At 42.5% G+C, this 23850-nt stretch overlaps 1 protein-coding gene across 3 annotated transcripts in view; it reads right to left on the bottom strand.

Moving 5' to 3' along the window:
• Positions 1-13104: 13104 nt before the first annotated feature.
• The window catches only part of ERG (ERG, ETS transcription factor), a 239416-nt gene continuing 228670 nt past the window's right edge, over positions 13105-23850 (bottom strand). For all 3 annotated transcript variants that reach the window (XM_006024677.3, XM_006024679.3, XM_006024678.3), the window contains 4 exons: positions 23042-23110; positions 21138-21194; positions 19250-19297; positions 13105-16580 (listed from right to left, as the gene is read on the bottom strand). In XM_006024677.3, the coding sequence (XP_006024739.1) occupies positions 16060-16580; positions 19250-19297; positions 21138-21194; positions 23042-23110 (695 nt within the window). In that variant the 3' untranslated portion in view covers positions 13105-16059. The remainder of the gene's footprint in view (positions 16581-19249; positions 19298-21137; positions 21195-23041; positions 23111-23850) is intronic.

Raw genomic sequence — 23850 nt, 5'->3', positions numbered from 1 at the left:
TTTCATAAACACATATATACTTTGGTTAGTCTATAAGGTGCAAATCTATTCAATATTCTACTATGGTTCTATTACTCCTTGAAAACCCTCTGGTCAGCGTGGATCAGCACTGACCCCTCCCCTAAGCTGGGCCAAAAGGGACAATCTAAATTTCCAGACAAAACCTTCAGGATTATTACTGTAGGTATTATATGAAAATAAACCGTTCACATCCGTTCTTTCCTCTACCTGAACTCTATTTACCCTGAGCAGTCTTGGGAGTGGGGGTGGACTTGGTCTCAGAGAGCTGATTATGCCTCACTTTGCAAAACCCAAGCATCTGGAAATTTGCAGTACTTTCGAATATTGAATAGTGTGCCTCACTAGTTCAGTGACAATAAAATAGTTCAGTCAGCATGGTTAAGTACAGACAGTCAAAAAGCCTGAGATTGAATCAATTCAATCTTCACAAGTTAGTCTAAACTGCATAGACTGAACCAATAAGCAAGTGAACGGACATTCATTTTATATTCTGGAAATGCAGCCATGTGCCCAGGTCTAAAGTCAGGAGGGCACTAGGGCACACCTCCCTGCTGGGCTGGAGCAGACAGCTTGGGCCAAGCCAAGCCTGCCCACCCTGTGCAGGGGGATTTGCTGGGGAGGTGCAAAGCATCCTGGGATCCTGCGGGATCATGAGTTAACTTGAATTTGGAGGGGATCTGGGACAGAAGTTCAATAAACTGATTTAACCTAAATCAGTTGAATCTGATACTCCATCCATCCAGGTTTATATTAAACTGGTTTCAGCCATTTTGAAAGCAGTTTATGTGCACTGAACTTCTGTTGTGTTGCAAATTTGAACTGGTTTCTGATCACTTATACCAGTTTATGTGTAATTTCTGTCCCTAGCCCACAAGACAGGTAGCATCTTTCTAACAGTTTTAAGTGGCACTGTAGATACAAGGTAGATAAAATAGCTTCAACCTTGCTGCACAAGCAAAAACCACAAGACAAGGCTGTAGGACATGTAGCAATTACTGTATTACTACATTAAAAAAGACAAGTTCCAGCAGGCTTTGCAAGTAGGAAAAATCTAGTACATGAAGGAGCTAAAGTGGGAGCACAGATCTCTTAAATGCAGACTTCCCCTGTCTTTTCGCTTCCATGAAGGAGAATATATCAGGTAGAGCAAAAAGAGAAATAGCAGCAGCATGGGGAGGCTGTGGGACCACCGATTATCCTGCCATGATGAGCTTCCCATGATGAGCTTCTATACATGTGTAGGGAGGCTGCTCCGACGCGCTGTAATTACAGTGCGTTGGAGCAGACTCAGTTAATTGAGTCTGCTGGAGCATGGTAAGTATGGTGCTCCAGTAGACTCCAGTGTCACATGTATCAGCATCCCTCTGCTGAAAAAATGGTGGCAGGGCACTTTAAAACTCATTCAATGAGCTTCAGTTCAAAGCACCCTGCCACCATTTTTCAGTGCGGGGACACTGGTACATGTGATACTCCAGGCACTTTAATTAGTGCGGCTCACACTAATTAGAGCTGCGCTAATTAAAGTGTCCCCCCTTCCCACCTCCAGGAGCATGTCTATAAATGTCCAATATCACCAGTACTCAGCGAGAGCAGAATTTTTCAGGTAAGAGATTCCCCCTACCTGCATCCACCTCCTCCTTTTCCATGGTAAAACTGTCCCCTTTTGGTTCCAGCTTCCATGGAAGGAAGGGGGTAAAGTCTGTGACCTCCACATGTCTCTTCCCTCCAAGGACAGAGGAAGACTTTGTTACTGGTTTCTCCTCCCCTAGCCAGAATCGAAGGGAAACAATATGGTCCTCCTAGTCCTCCTGGGTTCAGCGGGGAGCTGAGTAACCTCAGTGCTAAACTGTTGATATGTACCACACACCCACACTCATGCTTTGGGGAGTTGTGGGCTCACTTAAAAACAGAGATTCCTTTCGTACACACACGTTCCCTCATCCCTGAACCTTTTCCATGTTGCAGCAGATGCTACAGCGTGACTGTGCTACAATAGTCCTCAGGATGATGTCAACCTGGTGAGTACTCTGATTCTCACTGACTATTACAATTACTGCTGAATCTGTATATTCACAAAGCTCTGAACCTCAGCATCATCTCAGACAGCCACATTTGCAGTCCCCCGGAAATCTGGGCCTTCACATCACAAATGAGAGATGCAGATGTGACTTCCCAATGGCCTGTGCCTCAACACTGACCCAAAAACCTTGAGGTGGTGGGGAGTGGAGGGGTCACTAAGCCCAAAGAGGCCTGTGCTTTGACATCAACCCAGCATGCAGGAGGAGCCGAAGCAGAGATCCCACATATGCCTTTGCTTTGAAAGCAGCAAGACTGAGATGCCACGTGTTCCCAGATGTTTCCTGTGTCCTGACATCGACACAGCACATGAAAGAGGCTGATTCAGGCACCTCGCAGAATTAAAATCAGCCCAGCAAAGAGAAGAGGTAAGCTAGAGAATTCAGGAGGTTTGTACCTTAACAACAACAACTCTAACAAGATAAGAGTCTTGGTTCAGAGATGTCAGTGACCAAATACTGGCAGACAACCAAGAAATAGGAGGAATTTAAAAAATTGTTTTCATTTGGTACCCTGAAACTTCCAGGGTTGCTACCTCTGCGGCAGACCTACAAGGAGCATCTGCCCCCCACAGCTGGGCACCTTGCCCTGGGATGATTTCTTCAGGAATCCAGGCAGGTCCCCTAGGACCCCAGTCTTGAATGTGTGGAAAGTTAATCAGATTCAAGTTATTTTGAATAAAACCTTTTGGAGTCAATCAACCAGCAATTTTATACAAAACTGTTTAACTGGAAAAATGTTGAGAGGCTGCATGGCCAAGCAAAGATGCTGAGGAGGGCTAAAAGTACTGAGTCTCTGCATTTGCTACAAAAGGGAGTTTTCTGAGGACTCTAAAGCTGCATCCTAGAGGATTCTCCCCTGCACTCCCACTTTCACGACAGCTGTTGGGTCAGTCAGTTGAAAAGGACTCGGCTTCTGGGATGGAAGACAAGCAGAGGCCATCGCTGAAAACCCACACTAGGGAAGCTTTTAAAAACTAGATCTAACATTTTGATATGTACACGGGGTTATAGTGGCCCCCTGGCTTGTCCTGAGTTTCAGAGATTCACAGCAGCTCCAGTCCCCCTGTACAGAATCCCACTTACACCAGTACCTCACAGGCCTCAGGGAGCCCACAAGGGGTTAAGTTACAGCCCCTGGGCTCCTGCCTTGCCACCACTCCCCCTATTACTCCAGTTTTGTGTGCCTGATCAGGCCCAGAACTAGTCTTGCCGCAGCGCCACATGCCTGGATTGGGCCCTGGCCCGCAGGGCTCCCCACTGGTCTAGCATTTTGGCACCAGGGAAACAACAATTAATGCTGCCACCACTCCCCTGCTGCCAAATTTTTAGATGCGTGTGAAGCCCAGTGGGCCAGGTGACACAGCTTGATGGGCCAGATGTGGCCTGTGGGCCAGGCGTTGAGCGCCCCAGCTTAGGAGACTTACCATTAATTCCAGTTCTGTAAGGAGTGGAAGACTACCCGAAGGCGAAGCAGAAGAGAATGTTATGTGACAAATGCCCATCTGCAATGATAAGGAGGAGACAGTCTTAGATAAAGAGGGCTTGAAAGCAAAAAGAAAAAACAGGGAACTGGGTTAAAAGGGCTCATTAAAATACTAAAAATCACGCCCCTAGGTGGGGAAAAAGTATGCTAATGAAACATACATGTATGTAAATGAGATACATAGCTAAAACACAGGTATAGAGACATGCTCAGTAAAGAACTTCTTGCGTCACTCACTTATAACCAATCAGCAAACAAGCATGCTTATGAAGGCTCAAAAACTCCTGTATAAAAGATGCTTAGAAATAGTAATCTGGTGTGCTTGTTACGTGAAATTATTCCGCTCGCACCTTTTATTGCTAGCAATAAACCTTCTTTGTACTTTCACCCCTGGTATCTTTATTGGCCTTTGCATACCGGGCACGATCCCAGACTTGAGCTGGGGCTCAACAGTTCTACCAACACACGCACAAAAGCATCCATCACCATTTAAAAGCATTCTTTGTGGTATACATAAAGTATAAAAGCTGGGCGCATTTTTCTTCCTGCATGTTTTGGTGCTTAAGCCTTTCAATGTGATCTACATTTGGGGGGAAAAGAGGCTGTATTTCTTTGAGGAGAGCCTACTGGGTCTGACAAACAAGAGGCATGACATTGTATACATTGAACTCTGCTATTGTTTGGTGTATGATTAAAACGACAAGGCTGAACCAAGCAGTTTACAGAAGGCTGAGCCAGCCTTTTATACAGTTTATGACAAAACAACAGAGACGTATCATCTGATGCTTTTCCAAAGCCTGGAAAGATTTATTATATGCTGTACATCTAGAATTGCAATATGTTTAATTGTTGAGGTAAGTTATTAAAGAAATGAAAAATGTTGTTTAGCTCATTTTGTGTAGCACTCATCAGTTGGAACTGATTATCACATTGCCAGTGGAAATTACCCACATTGGCAAGACTATTTTACAGCTGTTCTGCAAGGAATATACATTGTAATGAAGTTGTGGCATGACATGTTTGTGAAAATGATAAAGAAATGTTAGATGAAAATATAATAAAGTGGTAAATGAAGAAAAATAAAAGGACATATGCCTTTTATAGAGTCTAGACTCCAATCAGCTTACATGGCTTCAACGATCATCTCTATGCTGTTGATTGCTCCACTAACTTGTCTCCTTCTGTTCAGTTTCATGTCACAGCTTGTTTCTGACATCTCCTCTCAGAGGCCTTGTCATTGGCTTGAGGTGAATATGGACAAAAAACCCTCAAAAAAACCTTTTTCCCCCAGTCGTTTTCAAAGGCATCATCGGTTTCTGTTTCTCTAAGGCCCTGGGCTGATTACTGTGACTGGCCACTAGGTGGCAGAGGGAGCCAATCATGGATTACTTCTACTTCCTCTTTACTTCACACATCCTGCTACTTCTTCCTTCTTGACATCTCCAAGATATGTCCTTTACTTCCCTATAGCATTATATCCTGCCCTTTCTAATGCAGCCTCTCTGGCTCTCTGAACATGCCCTGACTCCACTCCAACCAGAATGAAGCTGCCAAAGTCACCTTCCTTGCATGCTGATTGGATGAAACTAATGCACTCGTTGAACTGCTTGACTGTCTCCCTATCTGTTGTCAAAGCACATTTAAGTTTTTTCTCACCACCTTCCAAGGTCCCTCTCTTTATCTTCCCCTGTTGACTTCACGTTGTCCCTAGAAACTTGTGCTGTAAGGTTCCCATCCATTTGTCAACTTGCACCATAATCTCTATAACTTCCTCCATGCAGCTGCTCTATATGGTATAGCCTCTTTAAACTCATCTGCCAAGGCTCATTGGGTGCATCCCCATGAGCATACATGTGTAGGGACACATGATTCACATGGGACAAATAGCAGTGGCACATATTTGTGCCACCGCTATTTGTCCTCAGGCACTCCTGAACGTGCACTTCGGCACACTGCAAAGGGACCTGGATGGAGTAGAGGAGGCTGTGGCCAGCACCTGTGCTAGCTCCAGCAGCCTTACTTGGGGTCCTGGAGGCCTCTTGGGGCAGCAGTGGTGCCAAGCCAGCCACTTTGAGTCTGGCTGGTAGCATGGCTCTGGCCAGGCAGGCCCCATTTTCTGGCAGCACACACTGCTGCCACGCGTGCCGTGCCACTTTTTTTAGAAGTGGTTTTTTTGACAGCAGGCTCTCCCAGTGTCAACAAAACCTGGTGCGCTGCAAATTAGCAACACGGTGCATGGGTGCTCATGTGCCACATGCAGTTTGTGGCACCTCAAACAGCTTTGAAGTGCTTCAAACTGTGTATGTACGCTTGTGGGGATATGTTCATTCTTTCTGTATTAAAGTGCCCTTTAGTTCATTTGCTTCTGTCCTGCTGTTACAGTGACTTGCATTATGACTTGCTGTTTCCTTTCACCTGACCTATGTCTGCTTCTCTGCCTCTCCTTAAATTCAGAGCTCCAGGAAACAGAGAACAACTATCAAGGATCACAGGGTGTGCTATGCCTTTTACCCCTTTGCGGCCTGTCATGAATGCACCCTTCCTACTGACAAGTCTGTGCTTCACAGCAATAAGATGTGATTCTTCTGCTCTTAGAATGCATTCCCAGTTTCTCATCCTCAGTCCATTTGCAGGTACAGTTTGGCTTATCTCCCTGCAAGTATTTTCTGTCCTAGGCGCTTTGTAACCAGACAGTGGAAGCAGCAACATAGCACAGGTATGTCAAAATGAAGTCTGTTTTGTTAGTTATCAGAAACATTAGTATCAGAGAAATGGGTCAAAGTACTGCAGAAGTCCAACATGATGAATCTTACCTAAACATCCTCCTTACCTTGCAAGATTTGGGTAAGTTCTCAGAAGCATAGTAGCCAGGGTCTGTGCCCTAGGTGGTGGTGGAGGTGGCGGCGGCGGCAGCGGCAGCAGCAGCAGCAGCACTGATAGCAGAGGCCAGGCCGGCTGAGATGTTTGTGGTGGCCTGGGCTTTTTGCTGTGGCACCCTCTGCTCCCTGCACTGCTACTTTGCAGCATGGGAGGTTTTGTTGACCCTAGGAGATCCCAGGATAAAAAAACCCACTCAAAAAAAAGTAGGGCAGTGCACATCATGGCAGTGTGCACTGCCCAAAACTGGAGCCTGGCCAGTCGAAGCCACACTCCAGCTGTTGGCCAGGTTTTCTGCTGCAGAAGCACTGCAGCTGCACCTGCTGGAGGCTCCCAGGACCCCAGTTAAGGCTGCCTCTCCTACCCCACCCAGGGTAACCTGCCAGGTTAGGCACCTAGGATAGCCCCAAAAAGAAGGGGGGAAGGTTGGGTATCTCCATAGGGTGAGGCTTGAAGGCACCTGTAGGCAGCAAATAGGAAATGCTGAGCAAAGTGTTATGTCTGAATTCCTGTTCCTCTCCAGAGCTTAGGTTTCTCTACTCCTGTGAGATCTAAAATGCTTTCTCCTTTTTGAGTGTGATCCCTAACTTACCATCTGCAGTGTTCACCTTTGATGGTTGGACTGCTGTTTGAGGAAGTGAAAGTTCTCAGTTGTAGGCCCATAGCCGGAACAGATTCAAACCCACATATCCAATTTCCTAGGAGTGTCCTGATCACCAGGCTATACAATAATCTGGATTGGGCTTCAACTCGGTTTTTACTTTTGTGGATGTAAGCTTATAACTGCAAAATATTGTTGCCTGGGTTTGCACCCCTAAGTAATTCTGGACTGAATTAGTAGTTAGCTGGCTAATTACCTGGTATTCTAGCACGGACAGGTAGTTAGGTGCCTTTCTGAAATAACTACAGCCAGAATTCCTACAGGTGTAAAAATGTGGGGGTGCAAATTGTGAACCCGGAAAACCAGAATGAATGGTTGAAACCACAGCCATGATGTATGGTCTGACTGCCACATTTTTCAGAGCTTCATAGAGCTGAAGGCCAGAAAGATCTGTTATGATCCTCTAATGCACTTGTTGAACTAACTCGTTCACCCCCTGTTTAGTCCAGCACTGAAATTTTCAGGGAAAAAAGAAACACAATTCATTGTAAGTCAACTCAGAAATGCATAATAAAATTTATTAGTTATTTTTGTCATTATCTCTCATTTAAGCAGCTACACATGCTGCTTTGTGCTTTACAACCAATAAGTCTACGCAGTTTCTGCCCCAAGGAGCTTACAATCTGGCTAGGCAACAGACAAAAACAGGTCAGAAATGAACAATATAAGGCTAGGTAACATGAGCTGCAGTCATGAGGGAGGTCATGAAAGAGGTCCTGAAGTCATGGGAGTCATGAGAGAGGTCTTGAAATCACCATTTGGAAAGCTTAACAGAGGTGTGTTTTGTGGAGCTATAACATGAGCAAGGAGGACGTTGTTCCAAACAAGAAGAATGGCATGGAGGAGCATTCAGTGATGAGGATGGATAAGGCTGCACAGGGTTCAACTCTTCAACTGCTCACAAGAGACTCCAACTGAGGCCAGAAGAAGCTCTGGGTATGTCTGCTTCAGGATCGGAGCAGGAAACTGCCAGAGGAGGAGGTGACAGGAAAACAACTAGCAGATAGCAATGGGTTAGACAGAGATGTCAGGATTGATCAAGTGCAGAACCAGCAAAACCATCATTAGCAATTGTGAGGGAGCTACAGGGATTGGTTTGCAAAGCTAAATATTTCTAAGCTTGGCTACATGCCAGCTAAGGGGAACTTGATAATATATGAAAAATGTAAACACTAAGGCAGGATAAGAATTATTTAGTGTAATGCACTGCAGCATAATTAGAAATAAAGGATTGAAATTACAAAAAGGGAAATGTGGGGTAAATATACGGGGGGGGGGGGGGGAATTTTTTGGTGAAAAGAAGAGGAAGGGGGGGGAAAAGAAGGGGGGGGGGGGGGGGGGAATCTCTTTGTCTGGGAGCTTTATTAACTTTTGGAATAGTTTCCTGAGGGGCTTCATGTGGAAGTCCTCATGGTGAGGCCTGTTGAAATGAGATGGGAACAAAGTTAACACTAGCAAATATACTCTAAAGACTAGTTCTGAAATGCCTGGGAGATGGACTGTGTGTTCCAACTGGTTCTTTCCATTATTTCTTCTATCATTCATATGTGGGAGGAGGAAATTATTATAGAAAAGCTTTCATTCTTTTTTTACACAAAGTTAGATCTATAATACACAAGGATAGAGACTTTGATTCCTATAGATTTAAAACAGTTTCAGAGTTACTCATAAGAGGAGCTGGGCTGTTTTATTCTGGCTTTTCACATTGCGTCTTTCCCAAGATGGAGGCAAATGTACATTTTTAATTGGCCAATAACCATAGTAACAATATTTCCCCAACCTTTCATTCAATACCCCACTCCTAAAACTGCTTGTCTGTTCAGTCTACCTCTCCGAGAAAGCATGAGCAAATAGATGACTTATTCTGTGTTGGATCTTTTGAGTTAGTAAGAGGGGTAAATTTCTGAGCTCAGTATCCCACAGAAAGAAGGCCTTGTATAAGTGACACCAGTTCCCTTTTTAAAAAAAATCTGTGCTTCCCTGAGCCCTAGCATCTCAGATGCTCTCAAATACCTTTATATAAAGGAAGGAAGTAGCAGTCACCATCATAGATGCCAACTTTTTTTTTTTTGGGGGGTGGGGGGCACTAAGATGATGGATGTGTGGAAAGTTTATGCATTTCAGGTGACAGCCCTCTTCCCAAGCGGGGGGAGGCACGGCCCTCGGGCCCCCATGCATTTGGCACTCATGGTCCCCATAATGTGCAGCAATGAATGTATTGAGAGTTTTTCAGATAAGAAGTGGAACCTGGATACTAAAGGGAAATCAGTGCAGTTTTCTGACTAGTGCAATCTACTTTGGGAGAAGCACTGCTAGTGTATAAGCAATTTTGGTCTGCCTGGCCTAGCTGCAGTTGTGGATTCATCTTCCCATACAGTCTAAACACAGAACAAGGCAGTTATAAGTAGAGACCTACCAAATTCACAGCAGAAGTGGGCTGCGCAGCAGATCCTTTAATCTTACGGGTTCCCCTGCTCTGACCCCTCTCCCCACATTGCTGATTGCCTGAGGGGCCTCAGTGGCCCTGTTGCTTGCTGCTGACCAGCTGAAAGGCAAAAATGGCACCATTTTTTAAAATACAAAGTTTTCGCCTCCCTGTTGATCAGGACAGTGGGACCTCTCTGCCAATTGGCAGGGGGAGAAATGAATGGGGGAACCTGCAACATTAAAGGAGCTTCCACACAGCCCACTTTCACCATGAATTCGGTAGGTCCCTAGTCATAAGTCTGCAGGTGCCAGAATAATGGGGAACTGGTGTGAACTCCTAAAAGAAAAGATGCAGCCTTCTAGACTGAGAACAGAATAGCAAGAGCTCTGGGCCATCTTCTGCTCTATGAAAAACCTGAAACAGCCAAGGATCCAACATGTCCTTGAAATAACAAACCTAAGTGACAAAGGGCTGACAAAACTTCCCGTATAACGGAAGTAAATGTTACCTCCACTTTTCCAGTTGCTCCTGCTAGTCTGACTATATAACCTGCCTTCCACCTGAAGGTAATTTATGCCACCAGTTCTTATACAAACCCCTATTTGGTGTAAACACTTAAGGAAATCTCTGAACTGCATGATTCCTGCTCAGTGACGTGGGAATATCAGCAAGAAAAAAGGGAGTATGATCTGAATGCTAATAACATTGCAAAACACCTCACCACTCCTCCTCAGGCCATCATACAGGTGAACAAGAATAGTAGGAAACAGTAGCTCTGAAAGGTGTGATCTGACTCATTCATCCCAGAGAGATGTTAATTCAGAGGCCCAGTCATGATAAAGGTCAGCATTTTAAACTGTTTTAATCCTCATGAGAGGAAGGAAGAAAGAAGAGGCAAATTCATGGAGTTGCAGTCTACTGTAAGCAACCAATAAGAATGGTGTCACAAGTACATGGCATTTGGGAGAGACCACTGTTTAGTCTTCTGTAACCTTACAAGAAGCTAAGCTGAGACCAAGGGCATCTGGGCTTCCCCTGAGGGAAACTGAAATTCTTAGCAGAACCCACAGGAAAGGGAAGGGGGATCTGAGTTTGTTGAAGGGAATCCCAGTATAAGGATCGCAGCGGAGCCCTACAAACAATACACAATCATATTTTGAACATATACATAATCTACTGTGAGCAGTGGCTCATTTCACAATTCCTAAACTGATAATGGAGAAAGAGGAAGATTAACACTCCTTTTCTTCCTAAATTAACCCCTACTTTAGCAGTGAAAAGAGGTGTGAAAATATATTCAGAGGGCTACTTAGAGTTTAATTGGGTTCCTTTGTCTCTGCTTAAAGTGCGTGCAAGGTTAAGCCTAAATGCAATCAAATTTTATCTGCATGGTTGGAGGATGTACAAAACAGAGCATGGGAAAGAGGAGTGTTTAGCACTTTTAGTCAAAATCACCAGCTGAGTATGCAGAGTATACTAAACATGGAGGCCAGAATTTGAGCCCAAAGGAAGCTGAAAAATCCATGAAGTTCACTAGTTTGGATACAGAAAGGCAATGTAAAAGTAGTTAAGGGGACTCTTAAAAGGTAGCAGTTGGAGCAATCTATTTTATGTCCTAATTTAGCTTCAGAGAATTAAGGATAGATCCTTTCCTGAGACGCTTCTGCTATGTCTGCACTACATGCTCAGTACTCTTAGGGAGATTCACAGTCACATAAAGTGCTAAAACAGTATGTAGGAGGAATTTAGATGCCTGAGTCCAAAAAATTAATCCAGAAAGTCCCTGAATTCTCTCAGTGCCTACATTTTAGTCTTGAAAATTTCCTAGGTCAGTGCCTGGGAATGTATGGCCTTCAGATTACACCTGGCCTGCGAAGGCCCCATTCAGCACAGGGGCTGCAGACAGAAGTGACAATTTTTGCCCAATCTAGTCACAGAAAACCATTTATGGCCATGACCAAACACAAGTGCACAGCTGCAGACAGCTTCAAAAATGGCCAGTTGGGTGAAAATCTGATCCTTCATTGTATGAGGGGTCAGATGAAGATGTTTCAAAACAGAACTTCTTCCATAATTTCTGTCTCCGCTCCCTGCTAGCCTGTCACTGTTTTCAGAATGGGAGGGGGGAAAGGAAGCAGACGGAGTTCAGTCGGGGCAGGGGCGGAGGGTTCAGCCCCCACTGGAGCATGGGATGAATATATTGGAGCCCTTCTGAGGTGGGGGGCTCCAATTCAGCCACCAGCTGGGAAACCCATAGAATGAGCTCCCTCTGCTCCCTTTCCCGTTCCCATTCAGAAACAGGGACAGGCTGGGAGAGAGGAGGGCTGTTACTAGGGGAAATAGGCTTCAGACTCACAGCCAGCAACTAGATTCCTCTCCCCACTGGAACCAACAGTGAACTTCTGTTTAGTCCAGCGGATTGTTGCAACTCAGAACACTTCCTGAAAAATGTTCTCAGCTACAGCAGGGGGCTGCACTTCTGTCTGTAGCCAGGGTGGCAGCAGGAAGCTGTGCAGTGCTGCCCATCCCCTTCACAGAGCTCCCCTGCTACTTCACTGTGCCTCCCCTAACCTTCACTGCATAAGGGATATGAATCAGCTGTGAGGTTGAGTGCAGGAAGCTGACCACTCCAGGGGTGGAGACTTGCAGCTCATAGTGGGAGACAAGTTGCAAAGGGTGACCCGCCTGCAATACAAAAGGTTGCTTACTCCTACTCCGCGTGCCTAAACAAAGTTTCTATGCATCTGCAGAAGTTTCCTGGTTTGAGCAACCAGGCCTAAACCTAAGCCTAAACTCTACTGCAACCCACATATGAGGCAGAGCTGCATCTATGCTCCACCTAAACCTCTAGTAGGCATAGCACCATTGCCCACCATCACCTCCATCTCCTGGTCTTCCTCTGGCATTTTAAAAAGAGCAAACCCTTTTGAGTTAGGTGCCTGCCCTCAGAAGAGGCTTCAGGCTTCTGCACCTTGAATGCACAGAGACATGTGAAGTCCTGACTCAGGTGCCTAAGCTTTGAAGAGGCAGGAATTCAAACGGACCCTTGGGCCCAGTATTTCAAATTAGCTACTTCTGGGTAGTTTCCATGTGAGCTTTTTTGGGCTGCCCTTTGGCACACTGACTTTCCACATTGACTACTTAGGGAGTCGAGATGCCTAAACCCATTTCTTAGGTTCATGATCCTGTGGACAGAAGTCTGCTTTTTACATATCCTGAAGTCTAAGATGGAGGTGCAAGATTTACCCTGCTGAATCTTACCCCATATTACTGACAATTACATTTGCACAAAATGAAGCAAACAGTATCCATCTCCAAGCTAGATCTTGGGCTCCAGCTGAAACGCACATAGTACAAGCCAAGGGGAGGTGATAAGATAGTTCTTCTGTGCACTTCCCTGATTGTTAGCTTATTTTGTGCTAGGACAAGCTTCGGCTGTAAAATAAGATAACCTGATGAACCTTGATGGCACCTGGGTATCAGCCACTGCATGTATGGGCCAGACTCCTTTCTTTCTGGGATCATTTCTTCTGCCAGTAGCTAAGTGGGAGGGGTATAGTCTTACACTGGATGGCACAGATCTACATTGCAGCAATCTTTCTCTCATCAGTTATGCTGACAATATCTGTTGGCAATGCACGTGCCAGGATCATTCTCTCAATCTCTAAGAGGTAGTGCCAACATCAGTTTCAGGTTCAACATGACTAACTTCTGTAGGAATCAAGATGGAAGTATTTGATGTTGGAACATGTTGTTCCTCTTGCAGGTGACAGAAGCTGAGAGAGAGTTAGGAACTCTGGGCAGCACGGTGATTGTCTGAGGTACTTTGGCATGGCCATCAGATACACCCAAGCCAATCTAAATAAAGACCTCTGTTTCATTTGGATTTTTAAGATGTTTAATTAAAGGTGGTTCAATAATAAACTTACCTTGTATTTTATTTTCTGTAGTGTGAACATGATGCAATTAACAGACATTTGTAGAAATGTGTTTCCATAGAAAAGTAAACTATTATTCTCATATTCAGAATATAGGTGTAACTGGCTTGACACACTAAAACAGCAAATGACTAACCTTTCCCAATCGCCTAGTTTTTGTAACCTTTCAGTTAGCTTTTATTTTTCAAACCATTTTCTTCACAATGGTTCTATTCCAAGTGACAATTGTATGACTGATGAGGCTGTTACTTGCAATTTGATTTATACCCAATGCCTTAAATATTAGTAATATAATCCTACATTTATAGACTATTGCAAAACACCCATAACATTCAAGTCTGTTAGCTAAGTATTTGTTGCTTTGCAAGGGTGAACAAAATACATCATGGCTATTCAATGCTTGCATTAAAATCCACCTCACCCATTTTAATTTAAGAAGGGCAGATGAGGAACCAAAAAGGGGACATAATCTGAAGTCTGGATTGATTAGATTTTCCACAGTAAACAGTGCCTGCTGTGAACAGCTACTCATAAATGTCAAATTTAAATCTCTAAGCCAGCTACTCAGCTGATGAAGAAAATGAAGTTATGCCATTAAATAAAATAAGTGGGCCTGGGGCTAGCATACAGTGCAGGAACAGTCTGTATTTGGAACACAAAGAGAATGTTCTGCTCAGGATACGCGTTAGAGAGCGATTTTCATGACAAGTGAAGAAGCTATCATTCACTCAGTTTTAAAGGGAAGAATAATGGCAGTTACTCAGTATTCATTTTATTTATCAAAAATGGTACAGTATATGTTAAAAGCAAAGAGAGTGGGGTTTCAACAAACTTTTTAGCATAGTAGTATGATTTGGGCTGTGATTTGTCATATTATCTGATACAATGAAAAGGAAATTTTGGATTGCTATTCCCCAATTCTGTTTCATTTTCACACTTAATCAAAGAACATAACACTCAGGACAGAGGTAGCAGGGCAGAATGTAAGTGTGTGGGACAAGATTAACAGGACTTGTCCATATTAAGCCCAACTCTACCCCGTGCTACCTGTCCCTTATTTTTCTGTTTCCCAAAATTCACAAATAAAAAAAAATACTTAAAACCCAAACATTGTAAAGTATCTTAACACGCAGGAAGATGGTCTAACAGACATCTTAGTCACTAAAAACGCAAATGCAGACTACAGTGTGGATCTGGATTGCCATGCTAGGCCAAGCTTATTTTATTACATACATTCTGCATTCTAAGTACTAATACGTTCATAATGTAAACATTAAGCATACAGAGTTAAAATTCAAGGCCACAATATTTTTGATTGTCCCTTCTTGTGTCTTTGGTTGGCCGAGATCAACTCGTAGTGTATAAATGCATAAGTTATATAATTATTATATAAAAAGGAAAAAAATAACATTGACTTGTATACTTCATTCTGACAAACGCACAGCGTTTGCGACTCAAAAAAGAAAAACTGGCGCCCGCCTAACAAAAATACTTAAGTGATTTCTGATTTTGGCAGTCTGGGTTTGTCTCTTACAACATTAGAAAACAAACTCCCTTAATACTGATGAGGTCCTACAGGTTACCTTTAAATATCAAACAATTCCAGTTTTGAATTTTTAAAAAAGAGATGCATGTTCTGATTTCTGAATTCTACTGCTTCTTCCTTTTTTACTATTTTTTTTAAATCAAGTCTTTTCCTTCTGTAATACTGGGAATGGCATGATATTGATCAGAATGTTTCTTGTCCAAACAAGTAATTCTTCTTAGTCCACCAAGCACCACTGTGTTTTCAGTCTCTTGAGTATCTACCAGGAAAGAAGCATTTTTTCTCCTATTCCCATCAACTTCCTCTTCCTTCTCTTTCCTTCTACTTCCTATATCATATGCAGGCCCTTGGTCTACAACCATACACTTGCCCTTCAGCACATTCTTAATTCCTATGTTTGGCTCAGGGTTCCTGTAATACTGTCAAGGAATCTTAAAGCTTGGGTTGGCTTCACAGTTTGAAATAGCTGATACTTCCCCAATAAATGGAATGTATTTTGATTTTAATTGAAAGAATGCCATCATATTCCAAATCAGCCTCCATACTAGCCCAGTCTTTTTTTGATATGTTTCTATCTTTTAAATACAGGTAGTTTTTTTGTTATTTTTAAATGAATTCATATACTGTATGTTAGGTCACTATAGAGTTATCCTTATATTGCTGTATTATAGTCCCAGTTTGCATTAGCAAGATATCAAACTTTATACAAAAGCTTATCAACATTTTAAGACCACTTTCTCCTGTAGGTTCTCCATATCATTTCATGTTTTTACCTACAACAGTCTTGTGTTTTTTGGTCCGTATACCCGATGCCATATAACATTACATTTTAGCATCTTTATACTTCTTGAAAACTTTCTTTCAATCCCTACGACACAAAGTCTTTTTGACATCTTTTTTTCCCAGTCAAACTTTTCATGTCTCTTTAGGCACTTTTAATTCATGTTCTCCAGTAGAGTTCTTGATAATTCTTTGGGGACTATATTCCTTGATGGGAGAAGTGCATGTCTCTCTCTCTTTTTTCCATTTAGTAATAGGTGCCAAGGTGAGAAGGCATATGCGTAGCTGGAAGCCTAGTATTAGGGTAGATACTTCCAGTCGGTGAATTCCAGTATGGATTGGGGGCAGGAAAAAAGCTGGAGGAAGTTACAGGTAAAGCTGGAGGATGGGGAGCTACAAAGTTCATCTTCTGGGGATGTGCGTGATAGGAGCTCATGTAGGGTAGGTCTGATGGATACTTGTACATAGATGATTCTGGGGGATGTGGCTGGAGAGCCTGAGCAATTCCATGGAAGTCAAACTTGTAGGCATAACGCTTACCATGGACTTTAGTCATAATATTTTTGTCATAGTAGTAACGGAGTGCACGACTGAGCTTGTCATAGTTCATGTTAGGCTTGCTTTTCCTCTCTCCCCAGCGCCGGGCTACTTCATCAGGGTCAGTCATCTTGAACTCACCATTGGTGCCCTCCCAGGTGATGCAGTTGGAATTAGAGCTATCTGACAGGAGCTCCAGTAGAAACTGCCACAGCTGGATTTGTCCACTCCCTGTGAGCGGAACAGAAAATAGAAAGGTTGAATCAGTGTCTAATAATATAACGATGGCAACTCTTCCAGACTCTCATGCAAACCTACGAAATCCAAATGCATAGCCAATTAGCCAGTTGTTTAGCCTTCCTGCCTCTCAAACTGGCACCTCTTTTCTTTTTCTAAAAAAAAAAGAGGAAGGAAAAGAAAAAAAAATGGAAAAAAAAAGAAAAACCTTTGCATATCAGAGACCATGACTGAATATACTGTTTTTCCTAATTTGGGAAGGAGAATGCCATTATATGTAGATTCAATAATGACCTAGTATCAGTCAGTTTGGACAACAGATGGCAAAATAATACAATGCATATTTAGGAAACTAATCCCAAAAGTTCAGGAGAAACGGCCTTCACTTCCATTACATGATATTGGTCTTATTCTCATAACATATTCTGCAATTAAATATTCTCTACTATGGAATAAATCTACACAAAATGCAGAAGTTTAGAGAAAGCTGAATCTAATCCAAACCGTATCACCCATTTCCAGTATTTAGGGAAATGCAGAACGGAAACTCATTAGCATACTGTTGCATTGCCCCTGACTATATTGCATAGCATTTGGGGGAACAATGAAAAAGTTCATAAAATGAATTACTGTAATTGTCCTGAGTCAAACAAGAGTGCAAATAATTGCTAAGGGTAAGACTCAAAGCACTGTCCCCCTTCTGTCCCATCCTGAACCAACCCCTCCCCCACCTCCCTTCCAGGAATTAAATCTTAAAGAGAAAGAGTTGATCCTATTGAAAATGTTGCATGCGTCAATGTGATAAAATAAAATATGAGGTTTCTAAGCAGTTGTCACTTGTGTAAGGTCTTGCCAATTATATTCATGTAAGAAGAGGAACAATTTTTGATAAAGCAGCACTGAAATTATGAAAATTACTGCATGCAACTGTGTTCTGCAATGTGCAACTGCTTGTAATGTGCTCTGTTTCATGAGCATAATGTCAGCAGAATTTGTCAGCCATACATTTCTGTACATCTCTGATGAGAAATTACATTTTTAAAGCTGATATGTAGGTATAATAAATAAGCTTTTCTTTGGAAAGTTTATAAGGGTGCATTACAATATCAATCTTAAGTCACATCTGAAATCTATTAGCAGTTTATACTTCAGCGCAACTGAAACCTCTATTCCTTTAAATGATATTTATCCAAACTGTTCTTAATGAATTTCTTCTGTTCCATTAACATGCATTAAATAAACAAACAAACAAAAGAATCTATGGTATGAGCAGGGCATGCAATTTTAATACATAAAACATAACAAGAGGATTAGAGTTTGGAAATCAATAAACAGTTCAGCACTGGACAAAACACAATTTTTTTGAATAAGCAATCCAACATATGTTCTAATATAAACACTTGCCTTCCAAATGTAATATATAGTCTTATGAAAATAAATCATTGCTGTCAATTTCCTTTTAATGAGAGAGTAATTCCATCATTTTATAAATACAGAAACTTGTTAAAGTGCAGGAATGATGGTTTGTAGAAATTCCATACCCCTGACTTTCCCCAAATGTTGAAATGTATCCCCATTCAGAGCAGGTCACATTAGCACTTTCCAGAGTGCTGTAGGCACAAGTCTAGCAAAAAGACAGTTGATGCAAATGTGCTAGGCTGGGATTTGCAAATGGTTTGAAGGAGTTAGGTACCCAGCTTCCAACGTGATTTGTAAACAACCTTCTGACACTAGTTCTTATTTAACTTCTTTCTTGCAAGATGTAAAAAATGTTGTCTTAAAAATTACACTAAACTATACAATATCTAAAAAAGCTAAGTAAAGGGGAAAATAGCAATTGACATTGCGAATTGGTATTACTAATTAGAAGTTGGTATTCAATACCAATTGAAATGCTCCCAACCTAAACAAATCATAACAACATTGCCCTAAGAACCATGAAAAGTTAAACATTTTATAGACAGAAATAATACAGTGGGGGAAAGGAGCAGAAAGAAAAGCTTTCTAGTGTTTGGATGCTAGAGAGGGGATAATAGTTGATGACATACGCAATGTCAATCTTCTGGCCCAGACTGATCTCATTTATACTAGACTGGCTCTGGTTGTACTGGACACAGTCAACTGGACTGATTACTATGGCATCAGCTTAACCACAGTGAGATCAGTGTATAAAATATTTTAATAGTCTATCAAAATAATTACTCACCATAGTGATGTTTTGCATCCCTTTCTCAATATTATAAGCTACAGTTCAGAATGTGCTCAATAACATTTTAGAAATGGCATGTCATATTTAATCAAAATCTGATCTTATTTGTAACTGCAGCTTTCTCTTTTTTCTCAGTGGGAGAATCTCACTGAGTGAACTTCACTCTTATCAATGGGACACCATAACACCAATGTATAGCTTAAGTCCAACCTTCTAAATAAGGCTTAAATAAGCCCTTGCACTGGCTCTCTTTGAATTTAGTAAGACTACTCATGTGATTAAAAGCTCAATTCTGTAATCTGCTGGGTTCCATCAGCTCCTACAGCTTTGCTGGTTGATTTTGATGGCAGCTAAGAATGGTCACCTCCCCTGCTGAATCTGGCATTTAATTTGTAGTGAGGTTTCTTCAGTGGTGAGATCAGAAAAGTTATCTTAAGGTATCAAGAATCCTCACCTGGATTTGCCAGACGGCTACTGGTTGGTCCAAGAATCTGGTAGGGATCTACATGAAAATGAAGAAAAAAAGTGATGCAACAACCTAAAATCAACTAGAAATGTGGGTATCATGCACACAGATTTGCATACATAACTGACACACATGCATAGCCAAAGGCAAAGGCCACCCCATGGACCTGAGAACTGTGATCTGTCATATGACTTCCCTGCCTTGGACGAATGGTTATAGCAAACTGAACTAGGGAGACTCCAGCCAAGGAGCTAGAGGAAGCGCTGCTTAAGCTAAGTCAAGGAGAAGAGGGGGAAAAAACCCATCTGTTTTTAGTAAAAAAAGGGAGGTTGTATTTTCCCCCTGCTTTCTTCTTACTTTACCCACTGCCCAGGTGATCCCTTCATTGGCATAAGTACTGTGTGCAGCAAATGTGATAATAAATGGAGGCAGGGTTTCAGTAGCTAAGATTCAGCAGCAGCAGAAATTGTGAGGCTCCCATGGAGTGAGAATTAGAGGAAGGTGATTGTAGTCCCTAAATTCTGGGAGTGGTAGGTACTTTCTGATGGGAGAAGAGGGAAACTGAAGAAACTGATGTCTTTTCCGTCCTTTGGATAGTTTTCCTGCTTCCTTGAATAGAAGACATTCACTGACATGCATATGCAAAAAACAGTGCTGGGACACTGGTTTTCTGTTGCTTTTTAATGCAACCATCAATAGGTGCACACATGTGCAAGCATATTTAGATGCTGGACATTTGGCCTAAAGAATCCAATATAATATATTCAAAGGGCCCCTTTCTCTCTCTCTTTCTCTTAAATCTATTATCCACTCTATCTTCCATTCTTGTGAACCAAGTATGTAGCTGAACATAAGAGATGAAGCTGAGTTAATTTTTCTTTGAAAACTTGGTCCATCAAGGAATGCTCTATATAAGTTCTTAGGATTTTCAAAGGAGCCTGAGAGAGTTAAGCAGCCAGGTACCATGGAATTTCAGTGGCTCCTTCCTGGGAAAAGAAATAGGAAGGAAAAGGGAATAGAGTGCCACAAATACCAGAGTCAAAACTAGAGGGCAGTAATGCAGCTTTAAGCCCCCTGGTCACGAGACTGTTGCTGGATTTTCTCATTGCCCTACAGCCTCATCCTCCTGAGAGCTACTCTCAAATGGATGACAGGTTTACAGCTCAGGGGATAATCAGGTAGCATTTTTTATATTTGTAAAATACTGTGCGCAGTTCATACAAAGCTAATAAGTTATCTAGAAGCCTTACATAAATTGTCACTACCTTTCTCAAAGGTCTCTGGTATGTGGGAGCTCAAATTAGCTACAACTAAGAAATGCTATTTTGACAAACAGTAATAAAATACCTCCCAAACACTGTATCTATAAACAGCTCAAGTTAATGAACTGCAGCCATGCACATATTCTTATTTAGCTATAACATAAACCAGAATAATGACTTGAAGTCCATCTAGAAAACATGATATCCAAATCCATCTACCCATGGCATCCTCCAGGTCATCTTTAGCTTCCATCTTTTCTGATTGCATGATTTGTTTAATCACAGTTATAAAGATCCTTTAAACGGTACGAAAAGCAAGTCATGGTGGGGATATGACAGTATGTTGGCAATGATGCAGTTTCACCATGTCTGGTTTTACTGCAAATTGTTAGCATGTATTCTAGGCTCTTTGATTTGTATCAGGAGTTGCAGTTTGAGAGTCAGCTGCATGGACAGGACACACAGATAAATATATGAAGTGACTAGGCTACATGAGGAAACTCCATACTTTGAAAAGCGTTCCCAGTAGGCTACCTGTTGGCACACTGTACTGACTTTCTGATAACATTTAATATATTCCCTGCCACCCAGGTCTAACTTAAAATTACACACACCTAACTGAGGACGCTGGTCTTCTGTTTTGGACACTGCTGCTGATGATGGCTGTGTAGCTGAAAATAAAAAAATGGATATATTTATTTAATTTTCCAGTTTGAAAATCCCTCACCAAAGTTATCTTACACTGAAAAGGCCAAAGTTACCACTGGCATAAGGAGCAACAACTCGCTGGACTTCCAACAGTGCAGCATCTGATGATGAAAACACTGGAATTTGGACTGATATGCTCAACTGAGTATGGAGCTGATCACATAGTGAAATAAAGGCAAGTGTCCCTCTGGCTTCAGTGAGAACAGATTTTAGTTTTATTGGAAGGACATAGTTATTACTATACATATATATGCATGCTTATTAGTAGGGCCTGGTTTAAATCATGATTTTGCATTTTTCATGAAAATCATGAAATTAGGTGATTTTCACAAAAAATGCAATTTGCAACTAAATGCCATGACATGGACACTTGCTGGGCCCCTCCCCAGCAAGCGGCCATATCATGGCATTTTGTTACAACAAGATGGCTGCCACAGACTGGGGAAAGCATTCCCCAGCCAGCTGCAAAAGTTTAGCAGCCCAGGTGAGGTGGGGGGAAGGGGTTGCAAAAGGGACAGGGGGAGGAGAGAGCCTGGGGATGGGGAGGGAGGGGCTGTTTGCTTCTCTGGGAAGGAAAACTGGGGTGCAGGGGTTGGAGATGTCTGGGGGCTGCCTTGGTAGATGGCCCTGGCACTGGGTAGGGGAGGTGCTGTTTGCTCCTCTGGGTGTGACAACTGCGGCACTGGGGGTTGGGGGAAGAGAATGCACATGCAGAGGAGCAAACAGTCCCTCCCCTACCTGGTGCCCAGACTGTCTGCCAAAGCAGCCCCCAGGCACCCCCAACTCCCTGTGCCCCAGTTTTCCTGCCCAGTGGAGCAAACAGCCTCTCCCCCACCTCGAGCCAGGGCTGTCTGCTTTTCAGCAGCTATCAGAGGTCTTGGGAGGAAGGCCTCTGCTGCTGCAATTAAACCTGGCCCTAAATCTGCCACCTCAGCCAATCAGAGGAATGGGGGGACACCGTGATCTGGGAATGAAAATGGCAGTCCTCACCACAATCAGGTCATGATATTAGCGAGCGAGGGCTGTGATGTTGTGGGATAAACCAGGCACTACTTATTGGACTTGTTGGCATCACAGATCAGGAATTCTAACACCATAATCTCCAGTGAATGGCAAGTTCCATCCAAGCATATTTCTATTGGTTCCTGTCAGAAGTACTGACATACATGAAGAGGGAAAAGTAAATTCTTCTAAGTAACTTCTTGTGAAACTCACAAGGAAAGAGACCTGTTTTTCCTTATGCGTGGATATTTTTATTTTAAGAGACCTTAACACACGTGAGAGGTAACGTGTAATAACGCCCTCCCTTATAGAGGCAGAACTCCTCTCTTCTTTGGACACTGAGTCTTTTCTTCATGCAGCCATAGATGGGAAAATGGAACCCAAAGGCTTTAAAGAAGAACAACGTTTAGGAGACCCCCATCATTTAAATATATTTCAGCTACATCGAAGGATCTTGACCTATCTTCCTGCGGAGTCTACAGCACTTGCACTTACATTTACTTTATTGGTAAATAGACACTGAATATAGAGATAACTAAAACTTTAACATTTCTCCAAACTCTTCTGATTTTGAAATTTTGACCCTAAATGTCAATTCCTCATTTTGACCCAATTCCTCATTCAAGTTCTTAGATCAGCTAGTGATACACAGATACCCATTCTAGACACCTGAGCCATAATAGTTAAAAAAACACAACGGCAGCATTCTGACACTTGATATTGCTGCTTTGGTTTGAGTTAAAACTGCACTGGAATTCTGCCTGTCATGAACTGGGCCTCTAGGTTGGAAAGTAAGCAGATGTGTTACCTTTAGACTGAGGAGCAGAATGACTGTGAGTTGTCCATGCTGATCTTCTGGCTTGATCATAAGGCAAATCTGTAGAGGAAAATACACTGTCTCAGGTATGTATGGTATAGTGTAACATGTTTTAAAACACTGCATGCGATGATATTACTGAAATAAGGATTCCTATAACCCACTTATACTTTTATTCTTTTCTTACACTGACAGCTGCCCCCTGGCCTCCCTAACAGCATGACATGACTAACATCACTCCCCAAAGTTTATTCAATCTTGGCAAGGCAAAAAACAAAAATCACCTCATTTGCCCACTACTGTACTATATATATTTTTTGGTATCTTGTTACCTTCCACCTACTCTTTAGACTCCTAATTCTTACCTGCAAAATTCTCCACAACTCTGCTCCTGTCTTTAATCTTTTCTCTTCCACTCAGTTATAAGGAAAAGGGCATGGTGGACATGTGGACAACTTGTGTTACAGCCATGTTCAGTAGAAAGATGTCAAGCTTCCATGGAGGTCAGAGGGAAGATTAAGTGTCAGATCCACTAGGTGCCTATGATGCAAGGGTGAGATGGAGGCCTCTTCTACCACTCGTTGTTTTAAAAAGAGGGACTGTGGTCTCCAGAGGTGTAACTAGTATATTCAGTGCCCTGGACAGCAGAGATGTACCTGGCCTGTGGGCACTGGAACAGAAGCAGGAACTGGTCCAGGCTCAGTTAGGTCTCTGGCTGGTGAAGAGTAGCAGGAATAGGCTGGGAAACTGCAATCAGAGAGGTTCAAGGGTGACACTGAAAGTCACACCATATACAATTC

Source organism: Alligator sinensis, unplaced genomic scaffold, assembly GCF_000455745.1.
Source record: "Alligator sinensis unplaced genomic scaffold, ASM45574v1 scaffold424_1, whole genome shotgun sequence".
Classification (NCBI taxonomy): domain Eukaryota; kingdom Metazoa; phylum Chordata; order Crocodylia; family Alligatoridae; genus Alligator; species Alligator sinensis.
The sequence above is the reverse complement of the archived record's forward strand: the minus strand, read 5'-3'. Positions and strand labels throughout refer to the sequence as shown.